Here is a 19624-nt window from a genome sequence, read left to right on the forward strand (position 1 = left end):
TACATTTGTGTGTGCTGACAAAGACCATTTTTTCTAGTTCCACTGTTCATTCACCTGAATGTTTTTAGTTGGATGGTGGTTGCTGTACCATGTTGTGTTGGTTTCCTCTGTACAACATCATAAATCAGTTGTAAGAATACACATATCCCACCCCAGAGACCTCTCTAAGAATGGTTTCAAAGGCAACAATTCTGGAGTTTCCTGGGTTTCGGCACCAAAACAAGAAAAGAAAAAAAACCTGAAAGTTCATTTCAATCAGTTCAGCTCAGTCGCTCAGTCATGTCCGACTCTTTGCAACCTCATGAATCGCAGCACGCCAGGCCTCCCTGTCCATCACCAACTCCCAGAGTTCACTCCAACTCTTTCCATCCATCCAGCCATCTCATTCTCTGTCGTCCCCTTCTCCTCCTGCCCCCAATCCCTCCCAGCATCAGAGTCTTTTCCAGTGAGTCAACTCTTCACATGAGGTGGCCGAAGTATTGGAGTTTCTAGCATCATTCCTTCCGAAGAACACCCAGAACTGATCTCATTTAGAATGGACTGGTGGGATCTCCTTGCAGTCCAAGTGACTCTCAAGAATCTTCTCCAACACCACCGTTCAAAAGCATGAATTCTTCAGCACTCAGCTTTCTTCACAGTCCAACTCTCACATCCATACATGACCACAGGCAAGTCCATAGCCTTGACTAGACGGACCTTTGTTGGCAAAGTAATGTCTCTGCTTTTCAGTATGCTATCTAGGTTGGTTATAACTTTTCTTCCAAGGAGTAAGCGTCTTTTAATTTCATGGCTGCAATCACCATCTGCAGTGATTTTGGAGCCCCCCAAAATAAAGTCTGACACTGTTTCCACTGTTTCCCCATCTATTTGCCATGAAGTAATGGGACCAGATGCCATGATCTTAGTTTTCTGAATGTTGAGCTTTAAGTCAACTTTTTTACTCTCCTCTTTCACTTTCATCAAGAGGCTCTTTAGTTCCTCTTCACTCTCTCCCATAAGGGTGGTGTCATCTGCATATCTGAGGTTATTGATATTTCTCCCAGCAATCTTGATTCCAGCTTGTGCTTCTTCCAGTCAGCGTTTCTCATGATGTACTCTGCCTATAAGTTAAATAAGCAGGGTGACAATATACAGCCTTGACATACTCTTTTTCCTATTTGGAACCAGTCAGTTGTTCCATGTCCAGTTCTAACTGTTGCTTCCTGACCTGCATATAGGTTTCTCAAGAGGCAGGTCAGGTGGTCTGGTATTCCCATTTCTTTCAGAATTTTTCTCAGTTTATTGTGATCCACACAATCAAAGGCTTTGGTATAATCAACAAAGCAGAAGTAGATGTTTTTCTGGAACTCTCTTGATTGTTCGATGATCCAGCGGATGTTGGCAATTTGATCTCTGGTTCCTTTGCCTTTTCTAAAACCAGCTTGAACATCTGGAAGTTCATGGTTGACATATTGCTGAAGCCTAGTGTGGAGAATTTTGAGCATTGCTTTACTAGCGTGTGAGATGAGTGCAATTGTGTGGGAGTTTGAGCATTCTTTGGCATTGCCTTTCTTTGGGGTTGAAATGAAAACTGACCTTTTCCAGTCCTGTGGCCACTGCTGAGTTTTCCAAATTCGCTGGCATATTGAGTGCAGCACTTTCACAGCATCATCTTCCAGGATTTGAAATAGCTCAAGTGGAATTCCATCACTTCCACTAGCTTTGTTCGTAGTGATCCTTTCTAAGGCCCACTTGACTTCACATTCCAGGATATCTGGCTCTAGGTGAGTGATCCCACAATCGTGATTATCTTGGTCATGAAGATCTTTTTTTGCACAGTTCTTCTGTATATTCTTGCCACCTGTTCTTAATATCTTCTGCTTCTGTTAGGTCCATACCATTTCTGTCCTTTATCGAGCCCATCTTTGCAGGAAATGTTCCCTTGGTATCTCTAATTTTCTTGAAGAGATCTCTAGTCTTTCCCATTCTGTTGTTTGCCTCTATTTCTTTGCATTGATCCCTGAGGAAGGCTTTCTTATCTCTCCTTGCTATTTTTTGGAACTCTGCTTTCAGATGCTTATATCTTTCCTTTTCTCCTTTGCTTTTCATTTCTCTTCTTTTCACAGCTATTTCTAAGGCCTCCTCAGACAGCCATTTTGCTTTTTTGCAGTTCTTTTCCATGGGGATGGTCTTGATCCCTGACTCCTGTACAATGTCACGAACCTCAGTCCATAGTTCATCAGGCACTCTATCTATCAGATCTAGTCCCTTAAATCTATTTCTCACTTCCACTGTATAATCATAAGGGATTTGATTTAGGTCAGACCTAAATGGTCTAGTGGTTTTCCCTACTTTCTTCAATTTAAATCTGAATTTGGCAATAAGGAGTTCATGATCTGAGCCACAGTCAGCTCCCAGTCTTGTTTTTGGTGACTGTATAGAGCTGCTCCATCTTTGGCTGCAAAGAATATAATCAATCTGATTCCGGTGTTGACCATCTGGTGACGTCCATTTGTAGAGTCTTCTCTTGTGTTGTTGGAAGAAGGTGTTTGCTATGACCAGTGCGTTCTCTTGGCAAAACTCTATTAGTCTTTGCCCTGCTTCATTCCATATTCCATAGGGATGTGGCACAGATAAAAATAATTTGGCACTTTCAATTTGTTTTAGCATTTTTTGTGAGGATTGGTATCCTGTGACAACTTTCAGCCTTTTCAGAAGTCAAGGGAATCTTGGGAATTTCCTGGAAGTCTAGTGGTTAAGACTCACTGCTCTGGGCTCAGGGTTCGATCTGTGGTGAGGGAACTAAAATCCTGCAAGCTACAAAGATTTATTGTACAACATGGGGAATATAGCTAATATTTTATAGTCACTTTAAATGCAGTATAACCTTTAACAATTGTGGATCACTGTGTCGTACACCTGTGTTATATAATAATATATATTATACATCATCTCTAAAGCAGACTTAGATGAAAACACCTCATGGGAATTAGACCAACAGGAAAAAAGAGAAATGGACAAACAAAAATTCTACAATTTGTAAAGTCTGTGAATTATAAATTATATTCCAATGTCAGAGACGTTAAAATGTGAGAAAATGAGCATATTAGAATCACCGAAGTACAATGTTGTCTCTAATACTCAAAATATATCTGCAAAGGAGGTGTCATATCCTTTGACTTTATTGAGATGTTGTCCTTGTAAACTAGTAGTACTAGCAATAAATATGATAATATGACCTAACAGTTACTGAGCTGTTATCTGCCAGAAATGGTTCTGCACCCTTTGCATGGCTCTCATGTAAGCATCACAGTGCTGCCCTGTGAGATAACTACTACTCCCTCTCCATTCTGTTGATGAGGAAATTGAGGCACAGAGAGGCTGAGCAACGGCTAATGAGTGACAGAGTGAAAGTCAAATACAAACCCAAGTTGAGCTGAATCTCTAGGTCAGGCTCCTTCTACTCAAGTAGATGGTTCTTTCATTACTGTGGTAAGAAGAGCTAAAGCGAATATAGACTGTTGTTTCTCCAGAAGAAAACGAAACATTTGTTTTAGAGTGATAGGAATAGCATGATGTTTTCAATCACAGGAACGATTGTTTGCTTTGAAACAGTAACACTAGGGTTTCCTAAAAATTGCTCTTGCTTTCATAGGACTGCGCTCCACTTGGCCTGTGCCAATGGCCATTCAGCGGTGGTCACTCTCCTCCTGGAGAGAAAATGCCTGCTTAACCTCTGTGACAATGAAAAGAGGACAGCGCTGATGAAGGTATGGAGCAGCGAACCGTGTCCACATGAGATGGGTGTGATTTCCTGAGACTAAAAGTGAATTTATCTCATTGAAATATAGCAAACTGGTGAAGCTTGTGGCCTGTTTACTTTGTTTTTTTTTTTTTTCTAATTTTATTTTATTTTTAAACTTTACATAATTGTATTAGTTTTGCCAAATATCAAATGAATCCGCCACAGGTATACATGAATTCCTAGAATTTACACTCTGTTTCTTGGCACAACACTAACAGGCCGTAGAATGCCAAGAGGAGGAGTGTGCGACTCTTCTGCTGGAGCATGGTGCTGACCCAAATGTCATGGACGTCTGTGGCAACACCGCTGTCCACTACGCTGTCTTTTCCCAGAATTTATCACTCGCAGCAAAGCTGCTTTCCTATGACGCCGATATAGAAGCCAGGAACAAGGTATCAGTCACCTACCTTTATTTACCAAATGTTTGTGAAGCATTTTTTTTAATCTACAAGTGTTTTATTTACAACAGTATGTAAATAGGTAAACCGAATTGTTGAGGTCCTTTAATGGACCGGAACCTGGCCGTCTGGAGGCGACGATAAGAAAGTGAGAGAAAGAAAGAGGCCAATACTCCCTGGTTTACGTAGAAAACCAATAAAGTCCTTGAGACAGGACTTGCGTCTCTCACGAAGGCACCGGGCGCCCTCTCGAGGGGGTTGAAGGCACAGGGCGCCTTCTCGAGAGTCTTAGAAGCCCGGGCAGGAGAGTGAGCAAGACGGGTCTCTGCGCTCCAAGGAATCAGCCGGGGAGAGAGAGAGAGAGAAAGACAGACACGGGGACCCAAGCTCTGATGGAGCAAAGGTGCTTTAATGATTTTTCTGTGAGTATATATAGGCTGTAGTACAAGAAGTTTCTTTCGTCAATGATAAAGATCAGAAAACCAAAGGTACAGTAGCCGTTACCAAGGGAACGAGGGATGATGATGGTCACAAGCTCAGGAGACAATCCGTATCTCAAGAAAGGGGATCGAGACTAACCAGTTTTGTCGTAAAGAGATGTTTACTAAAGGAGATTCAAGCCTGTCTCACACAATGACCCCAGTTCCTGGGAGCAGCGTGCTGTTCCGCTTAAAAAGAAACAAAGGACTTGTGAGAAACAGCACGTAGGAATCCTCCTGTTAAACATTCCCTGACTTGAATAGTGTCCATGAGGCCCTGTAACATGGAAAAACAATTCCAAACCCGAGTCAGGGGGCGGGGGTGAAAAAAGTCGGTGCCCCCAGAGAGGGCAGAGCTCTGTCTGCCAGCCACCCTTCTACCCTAGAAGGAAGGCTTTCCCATTAGAACATGCGTGGGAGTGGGTGGTGGGCTCTGAGCCCACAGGAAGTGAAGGCCTGAGGGGAGTGAAGTGATATGGGCACTGGCTGTTTACAGGGGCTCAGGAATGTGGGCTGCTGGGGGTGGGCAGAGGAGGAAGGAGACCCAGTGCCCAGCAGGGGGAGCTGGGTGAGTGCAAGTGGGCCCGGGAGGCAGCAGACCTGGAGCGCTGAGCCCTCCAGGACCCCGGGTTCTGAGATCCAGCCAGGCGGGTCAGGTCATGTTTGACACCCAGCAAGGGCGTTCTCTTGTGCTGGTGACCACTTGGTTCACCAGGTACCCCTCGGGGTCTTCCACGCTCAGCCCCCGGGAGTTGCTCGGCGGGGTGGCAGCTGTGCCTGGGGAGCTGCCCCTCCTGCTCTTTCTTCAGGAAGCATGTGAAGTCCGGCCTCTTCAGCACCGCCAGGAACTCCCTCCACTCTCACAGGTGGGCTCAGTTTTCCGTGTTTGGAAGCTCCAGCCTTCCCTGAGTGAAAGTATTTTGAAGAAACCAAACTGTCTAAGATTTCACTTTAATCATGATATTTCTCAAGCATTAGAGAGTAAAGCATTCCTTTATGTGTTTATGGCTGGTATTGGTGATAACACTGCACTTGTTAAAGGTAAAACATTTTCTAAATATTTTCCCCCACTTAAGGTTTTTTTTTTTTTTTTTTAAATCAGTCTAAAATAACACAGTGAAGCAAAATTTGCCTCAGTAGACTTTGTCTTAAAATTCAAACATAACGAAAGCATTTTACAACATAATAGAAATCTTGCTGCTGTTCACAAATTCCCATTTTATGAAAAATGGTTTATATAAACACAGTTTCTCATTGCCCAAGTCTTAAGAGGGTAAAAGGAAAGGAAAAGGAGCAAGCAAGTGAAAAGTTGCAAGTCAAGCTGGAATTTTGGCAGTTGGGAAATGCCAAGAAGAGGATTCATTTATTTATTTATTTATTTTTATTTTTATTTTTTTGAAGACAATCTGCCTTCCTTCTTCTTCTTTCTCCCTGGACTCACTTCAAAGGTCTGGGGAAGGAGGAGGGGAGAGTCCCATACCTATTGCAAACCCCACAATTTCAGCCTACACTAAATAGAATCAAATTACTCTATAACAGTAATAGAGTTAGATCAAGACGTATCAATAGGGGAAAAAAAACATGTACGCAGAAGGGAGACTTTTTTACAGCTACCTTTTAAAAATCTTGTTTACATCCTAATAAATTGAAATTATTTGGGGAACCTGTTTCTTTGTAGTTTGTACTGAAACATTTTCAAGTTACTTTCTACATTTCCACAAATCAGTCTAGTGTTAGTTTGTATCCATTTCAGAGGTTGACACTTTTAATCTAATCTGTGGATCCATAGATTACCTCACAACTTGGATCCTAGTGTTCCCTATAGACTGATTTTAATGAGTGTTCTTTCTTTCTTTTTTTTTTTTTTTTAGGTGAAATTCATTGTTTTGGGATGAAATGTCCTATAGATATCAATTAGGTCTAATTGGTCTATTGTATTGTTTAAAGTTTGTGTTTCCTTGTTAATTTTCTGTTTAGTTGATCTATCCATAGGTATGAGTGGGGTATTAAAGTCTCCCACTGTTATTGTGTTATTGTTCATTTCTCCTTTCATACTTGTTAGCATTTGCCTTACATATTGTGGTGCTCCCGTGTTGGGTATGCACCCATTTATATTTATAATTTTTTTATAAATTTATAAACAAATAAATTTATTTATTTGTAATTTATTTATAATTTATTTTTTATTATATTTTATTTTCTATATAATATTTATATATTTTTTATTTATATTTATTTATATTTATATTTTATTAATATTTATTAATTAATATTAATATATATTATATTTATATTTATATTTTATTTATATATATAAATATTTATATATTTTATTAATTATAATTTATTTATAATTTATAAATTTATAAATAAATAAATAAATTTATAATTTATTTATAAATTTAAAATTTTATAAATTTATAATATTTATAATTGTTATGTCTTCTTCTTGGATTGATCCTTTGATCGTTATGTAGTGACCTTCTTTGTCTCTTTTCACAGCCTTTGTTTTAAAGTCTATTTTGTCTGATGTGAGTATTGCTACTCCTGCTTTCTTTTGGTCCCTGTTTGCATGGAAAATCTTTTTCCAGCCCTTCACTTTCAGTCTGTATGTGTCCCCTGTTTTGAGGTGGGTCTCTTGTAGACAGCATATGTAGGGGTCTTGTTTTTGTATCCATTCAGCCAGTCTTTGTCTTTGGGTTGGGGCATTCAACCCATTTATGTTTAAGGTAATTATTGATACGTATGATCCCATTGCCATTTACTTTATTGTTTGGGTTCGAATTTATACACCGTTTTTGTGTTTCCTGTCTAGAGAATATCCTTTAGTATTTGTTGGAGAGCTGGTTTGGTGGTGCTGAATTCTCTCAGCTTTTGCTTGTCTGTAAAGCTTTTGATTTCTCCTTCATATTTGAATGAGATCCTTGCTGGGTACAATAATCTGGGCTGTAGGTTATTTTCTTTCATCGCTTTAAGTATGTCTTGCCATTCCCTCCTGGCTTGGAGAGTTTCTTTTTTTTTTTTTTTGTATTTGATAAATTTAACGCCTTTTATTGCCATACCTCATTTTACTGTGCTTTGCTTTAGTGAACTTTATAGATACATGTTTTTTTTTTTTTTTTCCCCTTGTTAATTTTCTGTTTAGTTGATCTATCCATAAGTGTGAGTGGGGTATTAAAGTCTCCCACCATTATTGTGTTATTGTTAATTTCTCCTTTCATACTTGTTAGGATTTGTCTTACATACTGCGGTGCTCCCATGTTGGGTGGATATATATTTATAATTGTTATATCTTCTTCTTGGATTGATCCTTTGATCATTATGTAGTGACCTTCTTTGTCTCTTTTCACAGCCTTTGTTTTAAAGTCTAATTTATCTGATACGAGTATTGTGACTCCTGCTTTCTTTTGGTCCCAATTTGCATGGAAAATTTTTTTCCAGCCCTTCACTTTCAGTCTGTATGTGTCCCCTGTTTTGAGGTGGGTCTCTTGTAGACAACATATGTAGGGGTCTTGTTTTTGTATCCATTCAGCCAGTCTTTGTCTTTTGGTTGGGGCATTCAACCCATTTACGTTTAAGGTAATTACTAATAAGTATGATCCCGTTGCCATTTACTTTATTGTTTTGGGTTCGAGTTTATACACCATTTTTGTGTTTCCTGTCTAGAGAATATCCTTTAGTATTTGTTGGAGAGCTGGTTTGGTGGTGCAGAATTCTCTCAGCTTTTGCTTGTCTGAAAAGCTTTTGATTTCTCCTTCATACTTGAATGAGATCCTTGCTGGGTACAATAATCTGGGCTGTAGGTTATTTTCTTTCATCGTTTTAAGTATGTCTTGCCATTCCCTCCTGGCTTGAAGAGTTTCTATTGAAAGATCAGCTGTTATCCGTATGGGAATTCCCTTGTGTGTTATTTGTTGTTTTTCCCTTGCTGCTTTTAATATTTGTTCTTTGTGTTTGATCTTTGTTAATTTGATTAATATGTGTCTTGGGGTGTTTCTCCTTGGGTTTATCCTGTTTGGGACTCTCTGGGTTTCTTGGACTTGGGTGATTATTTCCTTCCCCATTTTAGGGAAGTTTTCCACTATTATCTCCTCAAGTATTTTCTCATGGTCTTTCTTTTTGTCTTCTTCTTCTGGAACCCCTATGATTCGAATGTTGTAGCGTTTAATATTGTCCTGGAGGTCTCTGAGATTGTCCTCATTTCTTTTAATTCGTTTTTCTTTAATCCTCTCTGATTCATTTATTTCTACCATTCTATCTTCTAATTCACTAATCCTATCTTCTGCCTCTGTTATTCTACTGTTTGTTGCCTCCAGAGTGTTTTTAATTTCATTTATTGCATTATTCATTATATATTGACTCTTTTTTATTTCTTCTAGGTCCTTGTTAAACCTTTCTTGCATCTTCTCAATCCTTGTCTCCAGGCTATTTATCTGTGATTCCATTTTAATTTCAAGATTTTGGATCAATTTCACTATCATTATTTGGAATTCTTTATCAGGTAGATTCCCTATCTCTTCCTCTTTTGTTTGGTTTGGTGGGCATTTATTCTGTTCCTTTATCTGCTGGGTATTCCTCTGTCTCTTCATCTTGTTTAAATTGCTGAGTTTGGGGTGTCCTTTCTGTATTCTGGCAGTTTGTGGAGTTCTCTTTATTGTGGCGTTTCCTCGCTGTGTGTGGGTATGTAGAGGTGGCTTGTCAAGGTTTCCTGGTTAGGGAAGCTTGTGTCGGTGTTCTGGTGGGTGGAGCTGTATTTCTTCTCTTTGTTCAGTCGCGCTATGGGGAGGGAGGGAGGGATGCTGCAAACAAATGACACTGGCGTGCGCTCGCAGTGCCTCAGCCACACTGGGTCTGCCCCCGCTCACGGCGTGTGTAGCCTCCCTGCCCACACTGCTCAGGCTCTAGGTTGTTCCGCCGGGAGCAATCCGAGGCTGGCCCTGGGTTGCATGCACCTCCCAGGTCCAAGCCGCTCAGGTTCAGGCACTCAGGTAGTCCTCAGAGGCGCAGACTCAGTTGGGGCTGCGTTTTGTGCTCTTCCCAGGTCCGAGCAGCTCAGGTGATGAGGTGTTCGGCGAGCGCCAATGCTGCGACTTATCGCCTCCCCGCAACTTGGTTATCTGGGTGTAAAACCGGCGCACCTTCTCAGGCAGATGTTGACCGTCCAGACCCCCAATAAGTTTTAGTTAGCAAAGAAGCCAGTTTTATAGATAATGTCTCTCTGGGGCTGTGATTGCCCCCTTCCGGCTCTGGCTGCCTGTCACCGGAGGGGGAAGGTTTGCAGCCGGCTACCTCTGTTTAGTCCTTTGTTCCGTGCGCGGGTTGGCGGTGTCTTAGGTTAGGGATGGCTTTTCGCGTGGTAGATATCCCACAGTCTGGTTTGCTAGCCCAAATTATTTCGCTCAGATAGTGCTCAGGGTATTCAGGCCAGATTCTTACTCTGAGCGATGCAGCCCGCGCCGCGCCTCCCTGCCCAGCCCCCGCTTGCTAATGGCGGATGCAGGCGTCTGCGCTGCTTCTCCGCTGGAGGAGTTACCGTAGGGCTCGCAATCTGCGAGTTTTAATTGTTTATTTATTTTTTCTCCCTGTTATGTTGTCCTCTGTGCTTCCAAAGCTCGGCACGGATTCGGCAGTGAGAAGGTTTCCTGGTGTTTGGAAACTTCTCTTTTTAAGACTCCCTTCCCGGACGGAACTCCGTCCCTCCCTCTTTTGTCTCTTTTATTGTCTTTAATAATTTTTCCTACCTCCTTTCGAGGAGTTGGGTTGCTTTTCTGGGTGCCTGATGTCCTCTGCCGGCCTTCAGAAGTTGTTTTGTGGAATTTACTCGACGTTTAAATGCTCTTTTGATGAATTTGTGGGGGAGAAAGTGTTTTCCCCGTCCTACTCCTCCGCCATCTTGGCGCCTTCCCTCTCATTTATTTTAATATTTATTTATTTGGCTGAGCTGGGCTTAGTTTCAGCATGTAGGATCTAGTTTCCTGACCAGGGGTCGAACCCAGGCCTTTACCGGGAGCACTGAGACCCAGCCCCGGGACCACCACGGAAGTCCCGAGATTTTGGTTTGTGCTTTTCATTCCCTTCAGTTTATAGATTTCTTATATGCTTTTCAGTTTTCAGGGATAATAGTTGTTATTTTGAAAAAGAGTGTGAGTGAATTGTAAACTTGCCTAGGTGCCAGTTTAAAGAAGACTCTGAGCAAAACACTGACAGTGAACAGGTGGTGATGAAGTGGGAATTAAGAGAGAAGAACAAATAACTACCTGATATTATCCTATTCTGGCAGAACCATCCACTTAGATAAGAGTCTAGACTCTGCTCTCCCATCTAGAATGTCTTGATGGGAAGGAAGTAAGGGGTTTATAAATAATGAGATCAGGTTTCCTTTTGGGTTAACTAGTCCCTGTTCTACCACTGTTTACCCAGGAAAATTTTAAAAATTGCAGTTTTGATGACTCTTGCCTCTTACACTTTTCTTTTTTATTCAAACATTCACATAAGAGAAGGAATTGGCCGCGTGAGTAAGAGATGAGACTGGAGTGGTTGCTGCACTAATTCTCAGCTATATTCTGCTGGTGAACCACAATTATTTGGGAAAACTTCTTTTAAAAATGTATAAGTCTAGGCTGTTCGCTGTAGATTTTGACTGAGTAAATTGAGGAACACTTGGACATGTGTATTTAGAATTATTCCCTTGAGATTCTGATCCAGTCCTTGATGAATAACTATGGAATGAATACATGTAATTTCTAAATGCCCCCTTCACAAAAGAAAGTAGTCTCTAGAAGGGCTGGAGTTTGATCAATGCTAGCTGCTTCCATCAGCTCCCTCCTTTCCAACACTATTAGCCTGACTTTTTCTCTGCCCCACGTTTGAGACATTAAAAGGAGTATCTTTGGCGATATCTATGGGCTTGAACGACAACTCCTTTTCCTTCCAACCACTCATCATTTGGTGACCCTCCGAGAGTCTTTAGCGATTTGCTCATGGCGAAGTCACTTCGTCTGTAGAGTCTGACCCTTTAAGGAGTTTGCACCTTCACTTAGCATCCAGGTCATTAGGTCAACAGATGTTTGTTACCAACAGGGTTTTCCTGATTGCAGTAATAGTAACTCCTGAGCCTTTTTTGGTATCATCTGCAGGACAGACTCTTGCAGTGTGTCTGTTAGAATTGCTGATCCCTGGCATAAGCAGATGAGAGCTCTAAAACCCGTGAAGTTAGTAACAGTACAGAGGGGAATTGTTTTAAACATTTATTTTCAGCAGGCTTGGAAACTCATTATCCATTTGATTAACAGTCTAGAAATTCTAGAGATAGATTGTAGTTTCAACAGGCAGTGGAAACATTCTTGACTGTGAATTATGAGTCTTTTTAAAGTAATTTATGTTTACTTGAATTATGAGTCTTAATAGCCATATTTATTACATATGGGGACCCACTTTTTTTGTGAAACATATGATACTAAAGAAAGGAAAGGTTTCACATACAAATATTTGCTTTATACCCACCTGTTTAGAAACAGCAAACATAAAACCAAAAGTGGGCCATAAACCAAACATGGCCCTTGGATATGTTTAGTTACCTCCACACACTGAGTCAACATTTCAAATTTAGGAGGCTCATGCAGAAGTTCAGGCTTCTCCAAGGACCAAATCTGGACTCCCTTGAGCCCATCCTACTGTTTGGTCTGTGTGCAGAGGCCACCCCTTCTGTATGGGATACGTGTTTTCGGGGTTACCAGTCTCACCTGGCTTTTTCACTTATTCAGGTCATCAGCTTTCTGTCCATAAGCATTTCAGTTTCCAATTTTTGATTGATAGTTTATTTTGATAAATATTTGAAGGTTTTTAAAGACAGTCTAATTAATCTATAATTGATTTCATATTTTTAAAAAATCTCTTAAGAATGGGATTGAATTTTTCAAATTAGAATTTTTAAGTTGGTTGTGGCAGTTTCGCACTGAATAACTCTCACAAACACACAAGATTATAAGAGACAGCACAGGGAGAGCTGGTGGAAGAGCAACTCCCCGAGAAAATGTTGAGCATGTATTTATTGGTAATTTTATGTTGCAGTAAAGCAAGACAGACACCAGAACTCTAGGATTTTGGAAGCTTCTTCCTGGTGGTCTGGAGGTAATCACATGAGAGTCATTAAGAAGGGTCTTTGAAGATAAGGTGGGGAGGGCGCTCATTCTGCATGCAGTTAACATCTAGTGAATGCTGACCTCTCTCAGCCAGAATGTCTAACTTAAGGAAGGGCGGTGGAAAGAGCAAGCAAGGAAGAAAGAATGAGTAAGATTAAATTCCAGGAGACATGTCTGAGAAAGCAGTGAAACAGGGTTCCCACAGTTGATTTTTTGAAAAAAAGAAAAAGTTTCTTTCTTTGCATGTTCATGTAGAGAATAATATTCCCACTGGAATGTCTGTAAACCTTTTGAGTTTACTCATGGTCATCCTTGGATAGGTTATGCATGCTACAGATAGTATTATATATTTCTGCCTCAGCATTGTTCCTAAAATATGCAGTTGATCCAGTAGCTAAATGATACCCACACCCCCTGCATTGGGAGCTTGACACTTAGCCACTGGACCACCAGGGAAGGCCCAGAGGAGGAGCAGATTAAAGAGAAAGAAGGTGCACAGGGTGATGAGGAGGAGGGGGCTCTCTTTCATTTACTTTCTGACTTTTATTTTTAAGTTCAGAGAATCTATTGCACGGTTTTAATTTCAGTTTAGAAATAGGTTAACTGTGTACATTAGAAATGGTTTTCCCTGTTTTACAGGATGACCTGACACCACTGTTACTTGCGATATGTGAAAGAAGAGGGCAAATGGTGGAGTTTTTAGTAAAGAAAAAAGCAAATATACATGCGGTTGATAAGATGAAAAGGTACCGTTGTTCTTTTTCTTTTTAAAACCCTTAGTGCTGTTCTAGGATGGTAATATCAAGATTAAATGTATAAGAGGATTCATTTGTGATCAACACATCATCACTTAGGTAGAAAGTCAGTTATTCTGACCGGGAACCATGAACAATATATAGCAGGAATGTATAGCAGGATTCATATTCCTTTATAATATTGGCTGATGTCATATGCAACCTGTTTTTTGTTTGTTTGGTTGATCTGGTAATAGCTGAGGGATTTCAAATTAGTTTTATTAGCTTTATGAAATATGGATTCTGCTTTTTAGTTCACCTCATGACAGTATCGAGTTTCTTAATTCTTTTAAAAGAATTCTTTAACCTCTACTTTGTATGTATGTATTTTTATAAGATGCATAGTAAACCTAAAAGACTTGGTTTTGTTTTATGGATAACTCTTTGTTTTAAATTACTTTGTTTGAAGAATGCTGATGTTATTAGATTGCAAAAGAGTCAGATACAACATAGCGACTAAATAACAACAGCCACAAAAAGGTGATTATGACTCATTGTCACCAGATCCTGTGGGCTCATTAGGTTTTCATTTTAGTACATTTTGATATTTTCATTTTTAATGCAGGTAGAAGGAAGAAAGATAGCTTTGATTGGATAAACAGTTCCTTTAACAGAGACAAGTCAGAGGTGAATGATACAGACGAAAATGATGGGCTTTAGATTCAGGCTAGGTTCAGTTCCTAGGTTTCCTATCGATTAGGGCTATCATCAGCAAATAAGTTTCCTGATACACAAGGCAAATAGTAATGCATCTTTCAAAGGTGCCTGTGTGTAAGAAAGATTTTATATATAGTATTTCATTTTTAGTGCCTAGCACATGCTTGTCCACATCATTAACTGCCACCATGACTATTTTTATTCCCATTAATATCAATATTTTTGATTTAAACCTGCAAGTAGCCTTTCCTTAACCCAACCTCTAGCTGACGTTGAAGCCGAATATATCAGACTAAGGAGGAAATGGGGAATTTATCCCTTAAATAGTTACCTGCCTCAGATAAGTGACCTCAGGATCATTTCTTGTCCATCAAGGACTTTATTATTATTTTTTAAAAAACATCTATTTATTTGGTTGCATGGGGTCCTAGTTGTGGGAACTCTTAGTTGCAGCATATGAGATCAAGTTCCCTGACCTAGGCCTCCTGCATGGGGAGCCTGGAGTCTTATCCACTGGCCCACCAGGGAAGTCCCCATCAGGGACTTTTGAAATAGTAAGTGCTGCTGCCTGGCATCCCAGTGGGACAGGAGGCTTCTTTTCCGTCCCTTCATTTTAGCCTTGGAGGTAGTTTGCAAAGATGAACACTGAAGCTGCCGCTGGTGCTGCTAAGTCGCTTCAGTCGTGTCCAACTCTGTGCGACCCCAGAGACAGCAGCCCACCAGGCTCCCCTGTCCCTGGGATTCTCCAGGCAAGAACACTGGAGTGGGTTGCCATTTCCTTCTCCAATGCATGAAAGTGAAAAGTGAAAGTGAAGTCGCTCAGTCGTGTCCGACTCCTAGTGACCCCATGGACTGCAGCCCACCAGGCTCCTCCGTCCATGGGATTTTCCAGGCACGAGTACTGGAGTGGGGTGCCATTGATGAACACTTGAGCCTGTAAATGGTCAGTCCTTCACGGAAGGGCAAGGCGTTCACTTGGTGAAGCATATCAAATTAACTGTGTAAGTAAGTCAACTCAGCTTCCTGAGGCTGAAGTCATCTCCCTGTTGTTTTAGAACAGCCCTCATGCTTGCTGTCAAGTATGAATTGCCAGATGTCGTCAGACTTCTTCTTCAGCAAGGTGCTGACATCTTTTCTCAAGATGTTTTTGGATGGACTGCAGAAGAATATGCCGTTTTTGGTGGTTTTAATATGTAAGTGTTCACATTAAAATGCCAGTTCTCACTAAACTGCAGCCAAAAATAATTTTAACTGTTACTTGCTACGTGACCAGTGAGAGTTCCAGTTTGGTGCAGGCAGTTTGGAGAAAGGTGGTGAGATGTTCCCCCTCAAGAGCTGAAAGCCAAGCAAAGGCCAATTAGATACTCTTGGCTGTGTGCTTAGGGTGCTTTATCTCAGGACATGTAGACCTTGATCCTTAGAAACCTTGACATTAGCTATTTCATTCTAAGTGTGACCTCTGGTATGGGGTACAAACAGAGTCACAGTTGTGATATTTCTAACTAGTTCTTTGGGTCTTGAAATATTTAGTTCAGCAGCAAATCCTGTTTTCCCTTGAGGGCTTGCCTCTCTATACAATTCCACTTGAATTTTCCAAGAACCTGGAGGATTCCCTAAGACCAACGAGACAGTCCTCTTCCACAAGTCATTTGAGGGGAGAAAACAGTTCCTTCTCACCATTCTGTTGCTTGCATTGATTCTACTGCTGCAGCACTGCTGCTACAGCTGGTCTTGACAGGGCTGCTTGGCAGCTGGATCTGGAGTCTGGATTGGCTCTATAAAGACCTTTAATAAAATCATTTTAAAACCAAAAAAAAAAAAGTCATCCTGCAGTGGGCTCACGATTGACCTTTGCTCCCAGGCCACCCCTCGGGGTCCAGGTTCCCCAGCCTTTAAGATGATGTACAGGTCGACTTCAGAGTGAGAGCTCCTTTGTTCTCATATGTATGCTGTTGCTCAGTCCTGCTGCAAACAAAGCTCCAGCACCCAGTTTGGGCAGCTGGGCCTCCTAGCTTTCCCCCTCACTCAGAGACCTTATGTGGAGCCCATGTGTAGGCCTAGATCTTCACGATGAGGTGCCCTTGAGGCTCTTATTTATCTTTTCTGCTAGCAGATGTCAGTAGGGACCATTTTAGGCTGTCAGAGAGGGTCAAGTGCTCCTGCAGGGATTGAGCACACTTCCCTTTCTCCTTTGTATCTAGACTTGAACCTCAAGGTGGCTTTCTGTCCTGTGGGGGCACCTTTTCTTAGGTCACAGGTTCCCTGTCATCCGTCCCAGAGTAGTGGGTGCCAGCTTGCCTGAGATTCCCTAATTATGCTTGGCCCCTCATGGGATCTGTTTCCTGTAATAATGAAAATCTTCCAACAGATTTCTGTCTGCCTCCACCTTAAATGTTTTCAGAATCTGCCCCATAAGGAACCCATTCAGCAGAAATCCCTAAATCTCAACTAAGATAGTTGGAATTCACAGAGGTAAGCCCTGTCTAGAGCTTGCCAGTGTCCACTGTAAGAGTAGGGATATGTCCTCCAAGTGAATTGGAGAGGAACATGGAGATTAAACATCATTGTCAGAAAGATCTGCTAGTTCAGAGTTTGAGCAGGTAGAGAAGGAAGAGTAGTGGTCCAGGCCGGGTCTTGACTGTGATTTGTTTTCTGCTCTTGGTGTAATTAGCTGCAATGATGGGGGATCATTATGTTCTCTAATGTAGTGAATTCATATGTTATAAATAAATTTAGGTACACATTATATAAAAGCTGAGGTTCCCTAAATTACAAACCACAAAAAACAGCTAATCACCAGAATTAATAACAGTTTCATGTAACACTTGAATGTTAAACGTATGAAAAAGCACACATTGGGATTTACTTGGAATTCCAAAGTAGTTACAGCAATAAAATTGAAGATGAAATTATTCCACTCTTTGTTTCTGCAAGCATTTTGGGGGTATATTATCTCATTACATCTTATTAATCCTCTTGTGAAATAAGGTAGTAATATCCCAGTTGTGTAGAGGAAGACTTTGAACTGAAGAGAAACAACTCCTCCAGGAACAAAGAACAGTTGGTTATAGAACTAGGATTTGCAAGCTTGAGAGACTTTTCCTATGCCAAGCTAAATCTAGTTAATTATTGGAGCTGTACTGCCCTGAGTTCATGACTACTTCATCTTCCTTTTCTTTCTCATTTCAGTTCAGTTGCTCAGTCATATTTGACTCTTTGGGACCCATGAACCACAGCACGCCAGGCCTCCCTGTCCGTCACCAACTCCCAGAGTTTACCTAAAATCATGTCCATTGAGTCGGTAATGCCATCCAACCATCTCATCCTCTGTTGTCCCCTTCTCCTCCTGCCTTCAATCTTTTCCAGCATCAGGATCTTTTCAAATGAGTCTGCTCTTCACATCGGGTGGCCAAAATATTGGAGTTTCAGCTTCAACATCAGTCCTTCCAATGAACACCCAGGACTGATTTCCTTTAGGATGGACTGGTTGGATCTCCTTGCAGTCCAAGGGACTCTCAAGAGTCTTTTCCAAGACCGCAGTTGAGAAGCATCAATTCTTCGGCGCTCAGCTTTCTTTATAGTCCAACTCTCACATCCATACATGACTACTGGAAAAACCATAACCTTGACTAGACGGACCTATGTTGAAAAAGTAATATCTCTGCTTTTTAATATGCTAAGTTGCTCTAACTTTCTTTCCAAAGAGTAAGCGTTTTTTAATTTCTTGGCTGCAATCACCATCTGCAGTGATTTTGGAGTCCAAAAAAACAAAGTCAGTCACTGTTTCCCCATCTATTTGCTATGAAGTGATGGGACCGGATGCCATGATCTTAGTTTTCTGAATGTTGAGCTTTAAGCCAACTTTTTCACTCTCTTCTTTCACTTTCATCAAGAGGCTTTTTAATTGTTCTTCACTTTTTGCCATAAGGATGGTGTCATCTGCATATCTGAGGTTATTGATATTTCTCCCGGCAATCTTGATCTCAGCTTGTGCTTCATCCAGCCCAGTGTTCCTCATAATGTACTCTGCATATAAGTTAAATAAGCAGGGTGAAAATAGACCTTTACTTTCTCCTTTACTACATGCTAAATAAAAGTTTATAGAACTTAGAAACTTGAAATGTATGTGACAATTGAAATTTTGATATTATCTCTGACATTGTCTGAAATGATCTAAGAATTTGGTAGTTGTTTTTTGTATCAGTGTTAAAATATTATTTATTGCATTTTTTAATACATAGCTTTCGCCAACTGATTTCTGAATGTAAAGAAAAGAGATCTAAAACTTCTCCTGAAAATAGCAACCCAGGTAAGTCATCTGATACTGAATTACTGTCAGTGATTCTACCATAGATAAAGTAGGAATGAGGAAGTTTCAATAATGAAAGAAGTATGAAAAAATTAGTGTAAATTGCATGTGTATTTTATTTTTTAAATTTCTTTATACTCTAGTATTCAGAATTCTTTAAGATGATAATTGTAGGTGATTTAACATCAAAGACAGTATTGTCTGAAAAGAAATCCATCTCTTTAATATGGCCCCTAAAGTCCTATATTAGATCTTTGTGTAAATCAGAAAAAAATTTTTAAATGAGTATGATGTATATTTCATCTATAGTCACAGTACAGCAGATTGGACATCTTATGAAAGTGAACTTTCACTTTTAGAAATGGTTTGCATTTAGTGAATGAATAGTTAGTAGTCACTGTGTAGTGATTAGTCTCACTAAAATAGTTACCATCATTAAAACTGGGAACTTGAATAATCCCTTCCTGATAGGATAAGAAATGATAAACAATAACTGCAAAGCTGAGGCAGTGTGCAGCATAGTAGTGAGAGATTATTTCTGAAAGATACCTACCTATTGTACAGAAGGCAGAAAAGCAATGCCTGCTTGAGAACCAGTTATTTTGCCTATTGTACCAAGCAGGTCTAGATTACCAACTTCATTCCTTACAGATCCAGAGAGTGAGATAGGTTGACTTCATTAGGATCAGATATTTTCTTTTGTGTGTTGGACAACTGTCATGAGAGTATAGTTTTGTAAGAACAAGATGTTCTCTTGCCATCAGTTAAAAGATGATCATAATAGATATTCAAATAGAACAAGTTGGGACTCTGCAGGTTCTAATAAAAGCACAAAAATACTTTGCATTAACAAAAACAGCATTAGGTCCACTGGATGTGGCATCTAGCACATTGTACAGGGTATCCAAGGATAAGTGTAACTGAGTAGATCTCTGTCTAATCAAAGGGGGCTTCCCAGGTGGCTCAGTAGTAAAGAATCCACCTGCCAATGCAGGAGATACGGCTTGATCCCTGTGTCGGGAAGATCCCCTGGAGAAGAAAATGGCAACCCACTCCAGTACT

General features: G+C 40.5%; 1 protein-coding gene across 1 annotated transcript in view; it reads left to right on the forward strand.

Annotated features, from left to right (window-relative positions):
• Positions 1-19624, forward strand: part of LOC133258880 (ankyrin repeat domain-containing protein 26-like) — a 76476-nt gene that overhangs the window by 1394 nt on the left and 55458 nt on the right. The window contains exons 2-6 of the mRNA XM_061435564.1: positions 3635-3749; positions 4003-4176; positions 13442-13548; positions 15309-15446; positions 18495-18562. Coding sequence (XP_061291548.1) covers positions 3635-3749; positions 4003-4176; positions 13442-13548; positions 15309-15446; positions 18495-18562 — 602 coding nt within the window. The remainder of the gene's footprint in view (positions 1-3634; positions 3750-4002; positions 4177-13441; positions 13549-15308; positions 15447-18494; positions 18563-19624) is intronic.

Source organism: Bos javanicus, chromosome 13 (assembly GCF_032452875.1).
Source record: "Bos javanicus breed banteng chromosome 13, ARS-OSU_banteng_1.0, whole genome shotgun sequence".
Lineage (NCBI taxonomy): Eukaryota > Metazoa > Chordata > Mammalia > Artiodactyla > Bovidae > Bos > Bos javanicus.